The sequence below is a fragment of the Netta rufina genome, assembly GCF_964035555.1.
Source record: "Netta rufina genome assembly, chromosome: 2".
In the NCBI taxonomy this organism is placed as follows: Eukaryota; Metazoa; Chordata; class Aves; order Anseriformes; family Anatidae; genus Netta; species Netta rufina.
The window spans coordinates 106,379,532-106,396,870 of NC_140124.1; the positions used below are offsets into that span (position 1 = coordinate 106,379,532).

At 38.0% G+C, this 17,339-nt stretch overlaps 1 protein-coding gene across 6 annotated transcripts in view; it reads right to left on the reverse strand.

Moving 5' to 3' along the window:
- The window catches only part of PTPRM (protein tyrosine phosphatase receptor type M), a 464,463-nt gene that overhangs the window by 292,476 nt on the left and 154,648 nt on the right, over window positions 1-17,339 (reverse strand). For all 6 annotated transcript variants that reach the window (XM_084281573.1, XM_084281572.1, XM_084281574.1 and 3 more), the window contains 2 exons: window positions 13,040-13,118; window positions 9,836-9,951 (listed from right to left, as the gene is read on the reverse strand). In XM_084281573.1, coding sequence (XP_084137699.1) covers window positions 9,836-9,951; window positions 13,040-13,118 — 195 coding nt within the window. The remainder of the gene's footprint in view (window positions 1-9,835; window positions 9,952-13,039; window positions 13,119-17,339) is intronic.

A 17,339-nucleotide genomic window follows, 5' to 3' on the forward strand; every position in this document is an offset into this window, starting at 1 on the left:
CCCCATTCAGGCTGGGACAGCTGCCTCCTGAACTGACTGGTCGGAGTGGGAGGAACGAATGGCAAGAAGAAACACACACCAATGGTTAAAAAAAGCTGAAGTAAACCACTCCACAATGTAATTTGCAAAAAAAGGCCGTTGTAGCAGTAATAATCAGTAATAAGCAACATACATGTCGGTTCATGTAGCAGGGAAGCTAAGTGGAGGGGTCCAGCTGGAGGTGTTTCAGCCCTAGTTACTGAGTCGGTCACATAGTTGGGCAACTCCCACCCCCAGCCCAGGCCTCCCCCAGTGCTCTGTATCCTTCCTATCATCTTCCCTTTGGGTTTAATTTAATTTAGCCTTTACTTCAGTTCTCTTTGCCTCTAACAGCTTAAACAGCCCTTGGTCTTAAAAAAGAAGCCTCCATTCAACTCCAATTTGAACACTATGCCTCCCAGCAGCAAGTTTGTACATTTTAACTACAGTACTCATTGTAAAGGTCACTGTTTCTTTCTCCCAAAGGTCCGAGAGCAGAGCACGGAAAGCTTATTGAATTTACTTCATCAATTGCCTAACTTGTACGTGTCCCGAAGTGATTCTGCTGCTGCTGCTGAGCTGTGCTCCATATCAAGGCAGCCTTCAGGGCCCAGAAACAGGCATACCTAACGTGCTGCTGAAACGCAAGCTGAATTCAACCACCCCCTGGTGGCACAGGTCAACTGCTTCATTATCTCAAGCCTGCCAATCACCATTTGCTATATTATTTAACACTCCAGAATAACTGGGAGATTAACACATCACACCCAGGCTCTTGAAAAAAAAAAATAAAAGAACAATACTTCGGTCACTTCATTTTCAAATTCAGACGAGAACAGCAACAAGGGCAGGCTGCTGAAGGTGATCCCAGAACAACTTTCCTTACGGGTCACTTCATTGAATGAAAACGTGTCAGGGGGTGGATTGGGATGGAGAAGAGGGACAGATTTAATTCACTGCTTGTGCATCCCCTACAACTTGCATATGTCCATACAGGTCTCCAGGTATGCAAATCTTCTGCATGTTAATGTATATATTTATTAATTTAAGTAGTTTATTTATTAATAACTGCCAGGTTTTGAGTACTTGGACAGTTCTAAAACAGGGAAAAAGGAAGAAGAAGAAGGAACAACTACCTGTTAACAGAAGCTTTCTGTCTGAAGTCCAAGTTTCATATGATCCTTATTAACTTAAAATAATTATGGCTCCCTTAGGTGGCACTTCTGACTCTCTTTATAGATATAAGGTTCAACGGAACATCTTCAGCAAGTGAGGAAGAGCAAAATCTGATAATTTTGCAGATTACTTGAAAACAAACTTTGCCAATCTCTTTTCAACTCCCTTAAGGTTTTGCTCTGTTGTCCATCACCAAGACCCTGGTGGATTCCATACGGTTTCCAGTTTATCTCCAAAAGCAAAACTTCTACAGCCATAATTCTTTCCAATTTACCTTTCTACAAAGATATATTTTCGTCACAGGAGATTACCAAGCAGAGGATTAAGCGTATGAAGAATATTGTTGTGATAAAATGTTTTTCTTCAAGACAAAAAAATTAATACCTGTATTACAAGTTTTCAGTCTCTACGTTCTCTACATAAGCAGCAACAGTTGCTAACCTAGTCAAAACCAAAATACGTATTTTAGTGTCAGAAGCATCATCTTGGCAGAGCAACATCTACCTCTTCCAAAATAGGTGATGAAGGAAATCGCTGAAGAACACCACCCAACGTCACTCCTTGCAATCCAATGGATGACTGGCACTACAGAGCTAAGCAGCTCTCTTCCCTCAATTTACAGTACTCTTTGTTGTACTGGATCAAATATTAGTTAGTTTTCTCGAATAAATATATAATAAATATAAGTGGATCATGTGCACAGACCAAAAGTTTTTAGCTTCTGTTTTGTATCAGTGTCAGTGAGCTCTGTGTTGTTCCGTGGTCTAAAACCTCTCTGAATTATCAATGTTTTGACTGATGCCACAATGTAAAACTTTATAGTGGCTTCTGTCAGGTATTTTCACTGAAAATCAAATATTTTAGGTAACATTTTAAGCTTCCAAAATGCGATCTGCATCCTTATCACTTAGGAATAGTGGAACTGGTTTCTGAGGTTTAGGAGTGAACTTTATTCTTCCATTTACCTATGCATTTATTTAATATTAATAACAAACATGCTGACATTTCTTCATTGTTACCAGCACTTGGCTCTTCTGCCTGGTAGGGTATTCTGGGTAGACTAAGGCTTACCCTGTACAACAACTTTGCTACCCAGACTTCTGGAATGCTTTGGAGCAGAAGAAATGTAAGATTTATTTTTATCTCCACTATTACAGTCTCATACAAGTAGTGTAAGGCTAGCATGTAGATTCACAGTAGCTTCTGCACCATCAAGCTTCTTAGTTTTCCAGCTGTGTACGTCACTGGTCACAGTAGCTCTGCGAACCACCATTCTGCTAAATGGGAAGTGGGTAGAAATAAGATGTCAGTCTAACATTCATTGGTATTTGTAGCAGGGCACTGACTTAGCAAGTTGGCCTCTACTCTTCTGTTTATTCAATGGCTTATTTTTCTCAGGAACATTCAGAAATCCCTTGCAATAACCAGCCTGGGCAGCACACTGCTGTGGTGGAAAAGATTTCACTACACTTGGATGTAAAAACAAGAGGGTGGCAAGTTGGCAATACTCGTTTCCAGGACTCCTGACAGCACACCACTTCCCTGATTTTGAAAATTTAGTTTCAAAGCCATCTCAGCACTCAGAGAATAATGCCAATGGTAAGAGTACAAAACACTTCATGGGCCACTCAGCCTCGCTGACACTAACCTAAAAAGGAAAGGTGGGATACAAGGAGGAAAGTCACCTTTACTATACTTTCTTACCACACTCCAAAGACATTTTATAAATTCAGCTACACACGGTTTACTAATAAAAACACTAGGCTCAACTGTTTCTGCTGGTCAGCTCTGAAATGTCACTGAAGTCTAAACACTTCACAGGTACATCGATATCAAAATGTTTTTCTGTTTCTTACATATCTTATCTCGGATTTATCATTAACTCTTCACGACTGTGTAACTTCTCCTTGGCTCTGGTACCACTAATAACTGAATAATCTCTGAAAAATCCAAGCATCAAAGAAAGATTCATCAAATCTACATATATGTCAGAATAAAAAGAGCAAGCCCAGGAAAAGAAGCCTGGCTGCTGTTATCACTGATGGCAGAATGCATCCCAATAGATAGAAGAAGAATAGAGAAAAGGATTTCTGTAAGTGTGATGAAGCCTTCAGCCCTATAGACCAGACAAAAGTGATGTAACTGTTTGCAACAAAGCTTTTCACATAAGCAAAGCATTTGTGAATAATCTAACAACTGATCTAACTGATCTAACAACTCCTTTATTAGAGGAACCATTTTGGAAATTATGGTATCTGTATGGAAAAATAGATTTGATTTCTCATACAATCTAAATATATACTGTCTAAAGGCATAAAGCACGCGGTACATGCATTTGCTCACAGTTAGAGTGGAACAATTAAATATAGATATCTTATTGCAAGTATTTGGTGTGGGATCTCTAATACATATGAACATACTAAAATTTTATCAAGTTCGAATTGCTATTTAGAAGGCTGAGATTTGTCACATTTCTTTTTTATGCTTCTCTTTAGGGAAAAAGAACATGTAAATTAAACTAGTTCTTTCTATCATATTTTATAAAAGTTCTTAAAATGTAGAAAATCAGAAAAATTGAAGTTTGTCTCCTAAAATTTTATTGCGACTGTGCAAATTTAAGCTCAAGGGGAATTAAAATAAACACAAATCCAAATAAACAATACAGTTTTGCATGTAGCTGTTTATAAAATTGGGCTGTAAAAAATACTTAAGTTAGGAGAAACAGGGATATACTGGTAATAGTGCATTGTTCCATCGATGCTTCAAAATACCTATTTGAATGTTCTTCTCTAGGAAAAAGAGTTTCTTTTTGCCACTTACACTTACCACTGCCATTTTATACACAGGGCTAGACCGCAGCCTCCGCATCAGCAGATGATTTTCTATTTCTGACAATCTCCTAGCAATATACTACACCCTCCACCTAAATTGCTGGAACTTGAGTGGGATCAGAGGTTCAGCAGATCAGTGTTCATTGATAGCCAAATCCCCATCCTAACTGCTTTGCTGTTCTTCTTATTGCTGAGCATTTCCTGACTCTTTCTTTACGACAGACAAAGTAAATATTTAAATAAGTAGAAACTGACATAAATAGGAATTAAGAGAAAAGACAGTCCAAGACGTTAAAGTGGGAGAACAGGGGGAATCTAGTCAACTACTTAAAGACAGTGAGTCTACGTCGACATGCATCTCATCTCGCCCAAGAAATTCCATTTCAGAATTTCCTTATCAGTCAAGTTGCTAAATGCTACAGACAGGAGTAGTGATTTTGGAACACTATCACAAATTCACAAAATAATTATGGTTAGGAGCGAGCTCTAGAGAGAGGTGGTCCTACCCGCCCACTCTAAGCAGGCCAACTAGAGCTCATGACTGCGTCCAGTCAGATTTTGAGCACCTGCAGGGATGGAGACTCCGTGGTCTCTCTAAGCAACCTGTTCCAGTGTTTGAACAGGCTAACAATAAAAAATGTGTTTTTTTTCTTATGTTTAAGTGCAATTTCCTATATTTCAGGTTGTGCCCATTGCTTCTTGTCCTGGCACTAAGCACCTTGGAGAAGAATCTGGCTATGTCGTTCCTACTCCCTCCAAGATTTCCCTTGAGATTTTCCTTCTCCACACTGGACAAGTCCCAGCTCTCTCCTTTTATGTCAGATCTTCCAGTCCCTTAACCATCAATCAGCGTAGCCATGTCTGCTTTTGTACCGGGGAGCCCAGAACAGTACCCAGCATTCCAGATGTGTCTCCCTATGGCTGAGCAGACGGAAGAATCACCTTTGACTTTCTGGTAATACCTTACGCAGCTCTGGAGGCTGTTGGTTTTTGCAGCAAGGGCACACAGCTGGCTCACGGTCAACTTCTCCATCAGGACTGCCGGGTTCTTTGCAAAGCTGCTTTCCACCCTGTCAGACCCCAGGTATGTACTGTCACATGGGGTTATTCCTTCACTGGGGCATGACTTTGCATTTCCTTTTAATTAATTTCATAGGGTTCTTCTCTGCTCATTTCTCCAGCCTGTCAAGGTCCATCTGAATGGCAGCACAACCCTCTGGTGTTATCAGCCCAGCTGTGTACTATCTGTGAACTGGCTGATAAAACACAGGATGCAAGAAAGGCACTAAATATACACCGTAGGAGAGAGAGGAACACAAAGAAATCAACGTACCACAAAATAGAAACAATATTAAACATCACCAGAATTCAAAAAATAATAATAAAAATATTTATTCATTAACACCCTCTTCTCCCCTTCCTGCAGGGCATTAATTATCATTCTAAGAGTAAAACCACCTCAGGTTCTCTACAAAGGAAACACACCAGGATGCATGTACATCAGGATACATGGCGAAATCTGCAGTTGCTACATGTTGTTAAAGCTCCTCTCAAATCAATGGGTTCAGGGCAATTTGCCATGCACAAGGTATTTTGATCAGTCTTGGAAGACTGAGTTGTTTGTGAGCAGGAGGAAGAGGGACCTCTTGCATTCCCACAGTACACACAAACACCAAAAGATCCAACATTTTTTTTTTTTTTTTTAATATTCCAAAGAACATCTTGAGGCCTATTTCTTTGCTCAATTTACATTACTAGTTCCACCTTTCTGTGTTGCTAAGTTGTTACAAGTGTGTATGATTTCATTTTAACAGGTAAAATGCTGCTTCATGATCTTAGCACTAGAAAAATATTTGAAGAAATATTTTTTTTCCTTAAGTGTTATCCATGAAAATGGAATTAAATGAAAGCCTCAGAAAGTTTACACCATAACAAAGAATTCTTATGAAACTCTAGGAAATGGGTTCATCTCCTGGGATATTTTATGCAATGCACATAATCAAGAGCAGGCACACACAAGCACACAAAATATTTTGTACATACCTATCTATTTTTAAGTAAACCCCCAATTTTCTAAACTTTATTTTTCTTTGTAAACTGCTGTTTAAATTCTTGGCTGAAAGCTGGTGCTGGAAAGCAAAATGTTTGTTCTTTCAATATGCAAGGCTGAACCATAAGAAGGTTACTTTCAAAAAAAGAATTCTACCTTTTTTTCTCCCATAATACTTTTTTTTTTTTCTTCTGCCATTTTACTAAATACTGGCTCTAATACAAGTTTTTCAGAAGACAATGCCTCAGCTGTTTTCACTTGACCATTAACTGGTCTGTGTTCCACATGTTCACTTCTTTCCAAATTCTAACTTTGGCTCCCACCTATGAACACATCCTTTTTCTTTTCTGAATTGTATTTACTTTTCTTGGGACTCCCAACTTGTTTAGTGCCTAGTCCTTTTCCTTATTGTTAGTGTCAACTTCTGGAATTTGTAGTTTCAAAGAGGAATTAGTTCAAGTAAAATAAAAAGTTACAGCAATTGCTACAGTCTTTACAATGAGAGCAAAACAGCATGGAGATGACATTTTTTCTCAATCATTCAATAGAATAGAAAGAGTCATCCCATACTGACAATAACCTGTGAGTTGTGGTACCCCATCACCACCTCAATTGCAAAAGATTCTGTAATACTCCAGACTTCAATGTTCCACAAGGAATAAAAGTGGGATAGGCTTGAAAATAAATAAAGAATAAATAAATAAATAAAAATTTAAAATTAAAAAATTAAAAAATAGAGGTGCGAGGGGACCTATGGACTTCACTTAGGACTGTTTCATGGCCTTGGCATTATTAAGCTAAGAAACTCTGTGCCATTTGCAACAATTACTCAGCAAATACAAGGAGACTAAGATAACCTACCAAGTTACAATTTTTTATTTCTTTTAAGGAATTTATATCCCTAACAGTCCATCAGAGTGTAAAAAGTAACATATTTGCTTGCCAGAAAAAGCTGTAGTACTACACTTGATGTCTACTGCTGCATACAAGCTGGGGGCTACTATATAAAAGAAATAGAAGTACAAGAGGGAAATCCTGCCAGCACTGGAAGCAATCAGAAATGTTATTGAATGCAGTGGTTCTGTGATTTCACAGGCAATTTACCTGTACTTCAGACTAACAATGTGAATCTGGAAAAAAAATGACAGGTATTGAAAATAATTTGGGAGCAAATTATCTCACGATATTTTGGAAATGCCATGTCCAAACACATTAGGAATTATGGACATGATTTATGTGGCCGAAATGCTGAAAGGCCCCTGACAGAAATGGGGGTTCCTTTTGTCGTCACACATTTGTATTTAATTATTTATTAATTTATTTATTACGGTTTTCCCTTAAGGGTTTAAAAATACAAGGAAACCACTCAACAAAGAAAAGGCTTTATATTACTAGCGGACGAAGTCAGCATATCAGAGAGATTGCACAAGCTGTTTGTAGTACCACTAAAACCTTGAATTACCTGAGTGCTAGCATAAATGTTTCTACAGAACAGTGCTCGTTTTATTCTGGCTCTAGTGTACACAAGAACCTCTTTCATTAAGATGTTCTTTAACTGAATATTGCTTCTACCGTTATCAGCAACCGAAGGACCTTTAATGTCTATTTAACCTGTTATACGACACAGAAGATACCACGTTTTCTGACAGCTGTTACAGATAGCTGCATTGTACTCGTGGTCCTGTGGCAGTGGCATGAGATGTTACAAGCAGACATACATAGAATTCGTTAGTATCACACCATGAAACCAGATGCTCTCACTGACTGAGGGAAGAGTCCAGCTCTGGGGATCTTTTACCCTGCAGTGACCTGGTATGCTAGCACACAGCTATTGGGAAGCGTATCTCTTAGCCCTGATTTGCAATATCCCACACATGGAGCTGTCTGACTGCTCTTAAAGCAGACATCTGTGGAAACTGGCAAACAAGTACAAAAACAAATCCAAGCAATCCAGGAGATCCAACTTTTAAAGTGTTCTTATACAAGAGCACACCTGGAAGCTGCACGCTGTTGGACTGATTACCAGAGGGAATTGCAGTTGTATGGGCAGGCTAAAAAAACATTGGACACATAGGAAGATGAAATTCCTCAACAAATAGTTGGCAGCAGTCTGTCACTACTTTCTTATCCTTCACATGGAGAAAAAAAAAAAATCTTCTTGTAATCATGTATAAGCAAAGAATCACTTAACTAATTTCAGCAAAGTTATTCTGGAATCAGTATTGCTGAAATTACACTGCCATGAAACCTACAGAAAAAACTATAGAACTGAAGCAGGATTTCCCTGTTATGAATTCTAATTTCAATTTGACAAAAGAGCATTATGCAAAAGTTCAAAGGCTCTAGAAAGGTTATCACTGACAATGTAACAACCTATTATTTTCCCCATACGTGCTAAATTCTTTTCATGACTGGAAAATCATGCTTTCACAAAATCTCAGTGGCTTAGGGAAGACAGGAGTCTAATTCTCCCATTTCAACAGTATAATACTGTCTTTAAATGGCAGGAGAGTTCGAGAAATGTCAGCCTTCTATCAGCACAGGATGAAAATGCCCATACAAAGCCAAATAAAAACAAAGAAGACTTCCATTGCATTTTGATCAGGCTCTTTCTGTGTAGACTTAAAACAGTTCATCGTTCATATACAGATCAATACATGTTTTTGCTTTTCAGGTGTTTTTTCTTATTTGCGTGCTAGTTTTCCTGTAACTACCCACATGTAGTTTTATATATATATATGTATATATAAATATAACTACCCAGCTTTTTAACCTGTCCCACATATTTGAATCATTTCCAAAATGCTTGATGAAATTGTGTACCAAGTGCGAGGTGAAAGGCAAGCTACACTAAAAGCCTGAAATTGTTTAAATGACAAAAACAAAAACAGAGAATTTCGTCTCACAGTCCCACCTGTTACTGTTGCTTCCATTTCTCCTGTCCCTCCCCCTCCAAGTATCACAGCTTCATCTAACTGATCTCCATAGGCAGGCATCTTTATTTCCTCCTCCTCAGTTCTAGCATGTTTTTCACATCCGGAAGATAGACAGATCTGGAGGGTGGTATATCCCTGACGCTAAATCTAAATACATGCTACTGCTTGCAATGGAGAGCAGATAACTCTGGCATGATAGCAGCAAGACAGCAGTAGGATTTGCATCCCGTTACTAAAAGAGATCAAGGAAGATGCATCTTTTTGATGCAAGGTTACACATGCAGACAAGGAGTTGTGAGACAACCTCTAAATGAAGATCTGACACCTATCTAGAAGCTACATTAATGAATAAGTAAAAGTTACAGGCTCAACGACATTCTTTGGCTCTGTAAAGCAGAAAGTCTGATTTGACTGCCATACTGGTCTTCTCCAAACTTGAAAAGAAAGAATACAATTTTAGCCGAAAATACTAGCTTAAAAAGAGGCAGAGGAGAGCTAAGGATATTATGTGATATTAGATGATTATGTGTGACATTGCAGTTAGGCAGAGAACATTAGGAGAAAGCGATGTGGTCTTCCTTGTGGAGTTAGCATTTATTCGTTTTCTCCATAGATCATGAATAAAAACCAATCATGAAGACAAAACCAATATCATTTTCTACCACAGAACACCTACAGCAGTTCACAGCAGTTCAAAGGCACTCTAAAATATAGTATTGATCAAACAGACAGCTCTACCATTTTTCATATGTTTTACAGTCCTTTCAGAGTGGAGAACTCCCTTCCCCCCCAGACCTCAGTGTATTAGGAAAGAAATAAATTACCTGTAACCAAAGTCTGTCACTTGGACTGAGTTTCCCATTGGCAGTACACTGAAAAGTAGCAAATTGTCCTGCATTGACTTCCACACTCTGAAGACGCAAGAAATGGGGAGTTTTTGCTGTTGGAAGAAGAAAAGGTATTGAATTTACGCAACATGGAAATACTGGCTATGATTAAGACACAGAACGTATTTAATGGCCCCACTTTAAAAGATTCAAATCACTGACTAGACATTGTATTTTAGATTATTTTAATTTTATTCTTTTATTGTTCTATACCTGAGAAAGAGCAGAATAGAAGGGTGCTATTTAATTGTTCCTGCTGTGTGAATTACCTCAGCTCAGCATCCCTTTTGCAATAACAAACTGTATTAATACGGATGATATTGAAAACTAATTGATGTTTTGAACCAAAATCTATTAGATACTTACATTACTGACTAGACAAAACAGTAAGAAGTTGAGTGATGTTGTCAGGGAAACAGGTATTTCTTTTTAACCAGGTAGTATCTATAGAGGAGATGCTTTAAACTGTAGCATACCAAACAACTAAAATGCCATCATAACACTTCTCACCAACCACAATGATATTCTTTAAATACAATTCTTTTTCTTTTCAAAGCCAAAATACAATGCATTCTCCATCCCAATGCTTACTTTTCATATAGAAAGAGAAAACACTCCCATTAAAAATGAAAGCAATACAGCTGCAAATAACCTAACAAATGAAACAGATACTCATACAAAAACAATGTCTACTGAAAGAGGAAAGGCAGCGTGTGTATTTTTGTTTTACTGGAAAGAGTCAACAACATGACACAGAAAAGATAGAAATTTGAAACAGAAAATCACCCTTGAAAAGGCATTATTGACCAGCCATTCAAATCCTACTGCAGACAAGGAGAATTTTTGCACTGTCTATGCTAGCAGATAAGCTAGGCACGGAACATTGCTTTCAGTCATGGAAATGTTAGTACTAGCAATAAACTAAGAAACTGAACATACGCTTTCTAGCAGAGCATTGCAACTGTTTAAAGTGTTGATGACATTTTCTTAGAAGAGCTTATCACTGGGACAAATTACAGTTTTTTAGGAGCATATAAACAACCAGCTACCAGAATTCCAGAAAACAAATTATTTAATATCCGGCATAAGGCAGTATAAGAAACAGGAGATGGAATAAAATCACCCAAGTTAATATTTAACTAAAGGAGGAAATGTTTTCATAATAAGTGCTCTGTTAGCAAATTTATTAGACACGGTGCTTTTCTTTTTTTTAAGCACTTCCCAATGGAATTAGGACAGACAGACTTTAGGCCAAAGTCGTCCCCTTCTTTGCCTACCAGACTATTACAGTCTGACTATCCAGTAAAATTCTCCATCAAGTTCCACGTTTTTCAGGCACTTCTTCTATTTCTTTTTCTTTCCCATCTCCTTTTACCCTACTCATTTTTAATTCAGTCCTCCTGAACTCTGGAAGTATGTCTTTCCGAATTACAAGGTATGGTCTAAGTAGAAAGGGTCTTTAGTGTTTTTTTTTTTTAAAAAAAGCAAACACACACATTGATGTAAAACCTCCAACCAACCAATCACCACAACACATGCTTTTTGTGTCTACATGCAGGCTTGCTTACTACTTGGCCTTTGCCCATACTACCCTAACAACTCCCTAGTATGTATTTTCCCATTGCAATTTTTATTTAAAAAGTTAATCATTCCAAAAAGTGTTTTTTTTCTGTCAATATATACAAAGAATAGTCATTATAAGTCTTGCAAAGTTTTATCTGCAAGATAGCAAGATAGCTCAATTCTAATTCTTATGCTTTTTTTTTTTTTTTTTTTTTTTTTTTTTAGTAGAAAATGCAACTAGTTTGATGTCTTAGTGGTTGGAAAAGATCTTGGAGGTCTTTTCCAACCTAAGTGATTCTACGATTCTAGGAAAGAACTGTTTCTTAAAGCTTCTGTATTGCATCATTGTCAAGTTAGAACTCTACAAACTATGGGGTGTAACTCGGTCTCCCCATCAGTAAGAGCTACTTGCAGGTTTACAGAACAAATGCACAGATCAAACTTCTCAAAATCTGCATAAGAAAAAGAATTATGGTGATAAAGTGATGATTTAGACTTACCCTAGCCAAACCAAAGATATAAATTCAAACTGCAAAAGCACAAATACTGCCTAACAACATGAGAGCCTGCTGTGTTTATTAGAACTAAGCGATTCAGAAATAACAGCTGCTGAGTCTGCATAACTATCTCCATGTTTCAAGAAATGTCTGTGTCTTCTTGCCACTAACACTAAAACAATTTTTATAAGGTGCTCTAATATTAACTGATAAATCACTTTTTATTTTAAACTGCAGCCCTTACTTATAAACCACAAAGAATGCATACAAGTAAAATATATCGTAAAAGGAGGGTGGACAATTACACAGAATTTGGTGCCTTTTTCGCCACTTGGTTGTTTGGCAGTAAGACTACAACCTACAACTTAACGTATGACCTTAGTAAGTCTTATTTAACCAATAGCAATTACATGAAATAATTGTTTCTGTAAGTAGTCTGTTAAAAGATAACTGTATTATTATATTAAAGCTTTAATTCACAAGGTTTTATTTTTATACCAGTTTTAAAAGAACTTAGGATAGTTATGTGCTACACATCTTTAATAAGGGGACAATGAAACGTATTTGAAAAATAAGGAATGCAAAAAAAATGCAGAAATTTAGCTATTATCCTGAAGTATACCTGGAATAGTATCCTAAATCTTGTTTAGTAAAGCCACAGCCATGAGCCATCTTAGTTTTTTTCCTTCTACACTTTGGAAAAGTTGTCACATGAATTCAATTCAGCTCTTGCATTGCCCGTTCCCCCTCATTAATGCCTCAGCTTATGGCTATTGAATTTTTGATGCTGACTGAAAGCTGTTTAACAAATCTTCATGATTCTTATTCTGAAGGAGTCGTTAGATGACCCAGGTAGGGTCTGGGGTTCATGCCTAGTGCTCTACACAAATTATACATAGGATATGTTTTCTAAGCCAGTGAAATGTTCAAATGCTAGCAACATTACATACATACTCAGCTTATTTTTATAGGATTTACATTGTTTTCTGACTATTTCAGTATCATTTGCTGAACATTTACTGAAGCACAGTAGCACATTTGGTTTAGAGGGATGACTTTAAAATAGTACGTAGGTACTTACTACAAGGATGTCCTAAAACTTTCACTTCATCAATGGCCACATATCCAGGGTGACCTGAAGTTACCACTTCAAAAACAACCTGAGAAGTGAAAAGAGCATTTCAGTTAGCAGTTTTGTAAAACAGGAAATATAAAAATACTTTGTTATGGAAAAATACACCAACTCTTTCAACATGCTGAGAACTCCTTGAAAAAGAAGCACAATCAGAAAAGCTTCAAAATGTGTTGTTGTTACTAAAAAGGGCCAGAACATAAATCACATTTTTGTGTTTATTCTGTTTTTGGAGATTTACCAGTGTGGTCATACATAGCTCATAATGAGAAATAACTACGCTCTCTTTCCCCTTATATTTGGTCTGCTAAAATAGTTACCTAAAATCATCTTAAGTATTAAAATTCATATTTTATTTTTAATTCTTTCACTTATGGAACACAGTCCTATTTTTATTTAATAAATGACAATTCTGCAGTATACAGAGCTTTATACAGTATCAGACATAAGCATACCTATTTTCATGAATGTATTTTCCACACTCTTAATCTTCCACCAAATGCAGTGAATTAAGTTAAGCAGATCCATATGCCACGGTTTGTTTAATGGCTATAAATAGGTCACAAAATAAATGGACTGTTCTTGTCATTTGAATTAAGCACACTCAAAAGTAAACCTCTCCAAACTTTGGCAGCCTTAGCTTTAACAGCCCGAGAATGTTTATGTGGAATAGAAGGAAACGCGCCAGTAACATTCGCAGGTACATTTCCAAAGCAATGGACACGAAGTTCATGCTCAAATCCAGGTTGTGATTTATAATCCTTTTTTAAAAATACTTTCCTTTTGCTTGGGAAGTTAACCCTAATTTCCTCTTGTAACTAGTCTTATGACACTGAGGACTGTAAAGTTTCGAAACCACTTTTCACGTATATATTACATTTGACCTTGGAATAAATGCAGAAGGACACTGTGAACCAGAATCTTTACTGCACTTATTTCAGCAGAAGGTTATACATAATGCTAACAAGGACAACATATAGCCTCACAATATTATATCATCGTTTCCTGCTGCTAAGTAAACACTGATAGAACCCTGATCCTGATTTTAAAACAAACCTTGAGGTGAGCTGATTCTTTTATCAACTCTTGCCTCTGCTTTCTCCAGTCTTTCTTGTTGCCTCATCAGTGGACATCAGTCCTCCTCCTCTTTTCTCCTAAATATCACAAGATTCTTCCTAAACTCTGTTTCTCTTTCTTAAAGTCATCCACCACACAGTTTTTGCACAAACAAGTTCTGCACGACAGATTGTTCAGTCACAAACCCTTGCTTGTGGCCTTCTAAATGCTTGAAGGCACTCTGATGGCACTCAGAAGTTGGTAACTGCCAACCCAGAGGAACCGAGTGGACAAGGCTAGGTATTTGACTCCTTGCATGCAGCAGAGTACCCATAGCAAGACCATTCAAAATTTCATAGTATCTCTTCCCTACAGAGAACACTCTTTTGGTGGAACCAGTATGAGGAGCTACCTAAGAAAGCAGAAGTAAGAGAACATACTTCTTGAAGAATAACTTAAATTTAAAGACCTGTAAGAGCCTATCAAATGAAAGTCATTATTACCCTCATCTTAGCAGCCTTGAAATAAAAATACAGAAAGATTGGTGACTTGCACAAAGTAACCTTGAGTTTCAATGACAGCACAAGACTGAAGAAAATGGTTATGCTGGTGCCTTTGCAGGAAGGAAGAGAATACTCCATTAATTGAGGAGCTACCAAGACTACTCACAACAGCATAGGTCTGAAAGACTCTAGGGCATGAAAATTACTGGACAGTGCTGTGGACCTGCAGTTAATTCAATGGTGTTACAACACAGCAGTGGAGAACAGGGAGTAGACAGCCAGGTCTTGGAAATAGTGGAAAAATTCCAGGGGAAATGTGCTGCCATTAAGAATGTCACTGAGCAAGCTCAATCCAAGGGGGGAGGCAAAGACCAGCCTACAAAAACCCAGAGGGCTCGGGACAGCTGTGTAAAAATCTTTTTGTTTCTCTCTGACATTCCCTGGTTGCTTTGAGTTTCCTCTGTGAAAAAAAAAAAAAAAAAAAAAAAAAAGAAAAAAAAAGGAAGAAGGAGAAGAAGAAGGAGGAGGAGGAGAAAGAGGAGAAGAAAAAGTAGAAGTAGAAGAAGAACCAGAAGAAAAAACTAACTAAGCTAACTGCCTAATTTTTACTGAAACAGAACATTTGCTTGTTTGTTTTTGTTTTGTTTGGTTTTTGTTTTGGGAAACTCACTACAAGGAGATCTTCACAAAGCCACCTGAAAGGTCTACTATCACTGCAGATTTTTTTCAGGCTCTTCATTTTCAGATATGCTAAATTGTACAAAAGTAAAGGAGGTATTTGCACATACACACCTTTGAAGCAGTCAGCTAAATCATAAGTGTTCTGCTAAAAATATTAGTCAGATAAGGGGGATTTAATAATTTTTTTACAAAGCTAATTATAAAGGTCTTTTACAAAGAATTGTCTGGCTTCCAACAAAACCAAATACCTAAGTAGAAGATCTCAAAATAATTTCTGCAATTCATAACTGGGGAGCTTAGCTACAGGTTCTCTGATAAGTTTTAAGTACTTCATTATTGCAATATAATCATGGAAAAAGCTTGTAGATCCTGAACACAAACCAGGTCCTTTGGTTCACTGGCAGAAACAACAACCTCAAAATAACTAAGTCTTATGACTTAATACTTATGACAACATTGAATGACTCAATGAGTGATCTAAAATATTCTGCTTTATCTCTAGACGACATACCAAAAATGTCATTACCACAAATAAGCCAGGCAATGTAGGAAGGAACTGCCAACTGGACATGATATTAAATTACAATTATTGTCGCAAAAGAGGGCAAGTTCCAAAGAAAAGTAATATAGGTTGAAATATTGTCAGTTTAATCAGGCTTCCATTACAGGCAATACCCAAGCTGATACCAACCTACCTGATCATAAGTTTGGGTCTTTTCTGACAGAAAATATGCTTTTTTTTAGCATATGGAAATAGACACTACAGCCAGCAGTGACATACCATAGCCAAAAAGACATCACGGACATGCCTTTTTCTTCATGTATTCAAGAATGCGACTCATACTGCAAGTAATATAATTTCCCATCTGTTCACAGGCTGTAAAATACTATCACCTTCTGTATCCGAATCCACTATTCTGTTTTATGTAAATTAATAAATTAAGATTATGGACTAAAAAAAAATCTGCTTACATGAGCATGCTCCCCTTTTACAGTGAAAAAAGTAATATGATGCTACAGATGGCATGGTTCTGGAGACCCCAGCGAGGGTACTGCATGCTGTAGGGGGGTGCTCAGGACCGGACCTAGAGGCACTCCTGGTAACTCATTTTTCCACTGAAAAGCTGTCATGGCTGTCTGGACTATTCATGGATCCAGATCAGTTTTGTTAATAATTTCCCTCGAAATAAAACCCAGCGACTTATTTCACGTCCAGATTTCTCTGACATACCACATTTAAAAAGTCACTTGTTTAGCAGAGTTTTGCCTTTATACCTCAGACACCAAACTCTGCATTTCCTCCCAGCTGCCGCAACATCTGGGGACAATACAGACTGGCCAAAATAAAGGCGACACCCCAACAGGCTGGGCAGCCCCTTTGATTCTTCAGCCTTTTTATTCCGTCATCTTATCAGGCAGGAAACAACTGGTTAAAGCACTGAATCCGTCTGTTCAGGAAAAACTGGGGCCGGGTGCTGGCCTGGGAGCTATTTTACACCCAGGCCTGCCAAACAGGAAGCAGGGACGCGGCCTAACATGGCGCGTCCCTGCCCCACCGAAGGGCAAAATTAGCTCCTCGGTTCCTGCCGCTTCCCCCTTCTACGCAGGAACAAAGGAAAGGGGCTGCTCACCAACGTGCACGCTTACTCCTGAAAATGTGCGACTCGCGATAACTCGCCCGCTCCCCAGAACAATAGGAATAAATAGCTTTTGTTAGCACACAAACATCGCTCCGTAAATTCCTGCCTTTGCTGTGGCAAAATCACAATGCTTTTAGCCGAAAGGTGGGTTGTACCTAACGTAAACACTCTCTACTTCACAGGACTTAAAATAGTGCTTTGCGAAAACAAGGACGAAGAAGGACTGTTGGGAAAGCTCCACAACGTCAGGCTCCTTTTCTGCTCCCTGGGAACCGGGCTGAGACATGCTGCCTTCTCTGCTTTACCCCCAGTGTGCCTGTGCTTGGTTATATTGGACATACTGGTTATATTGTCTTGTGGCCCTGAGGG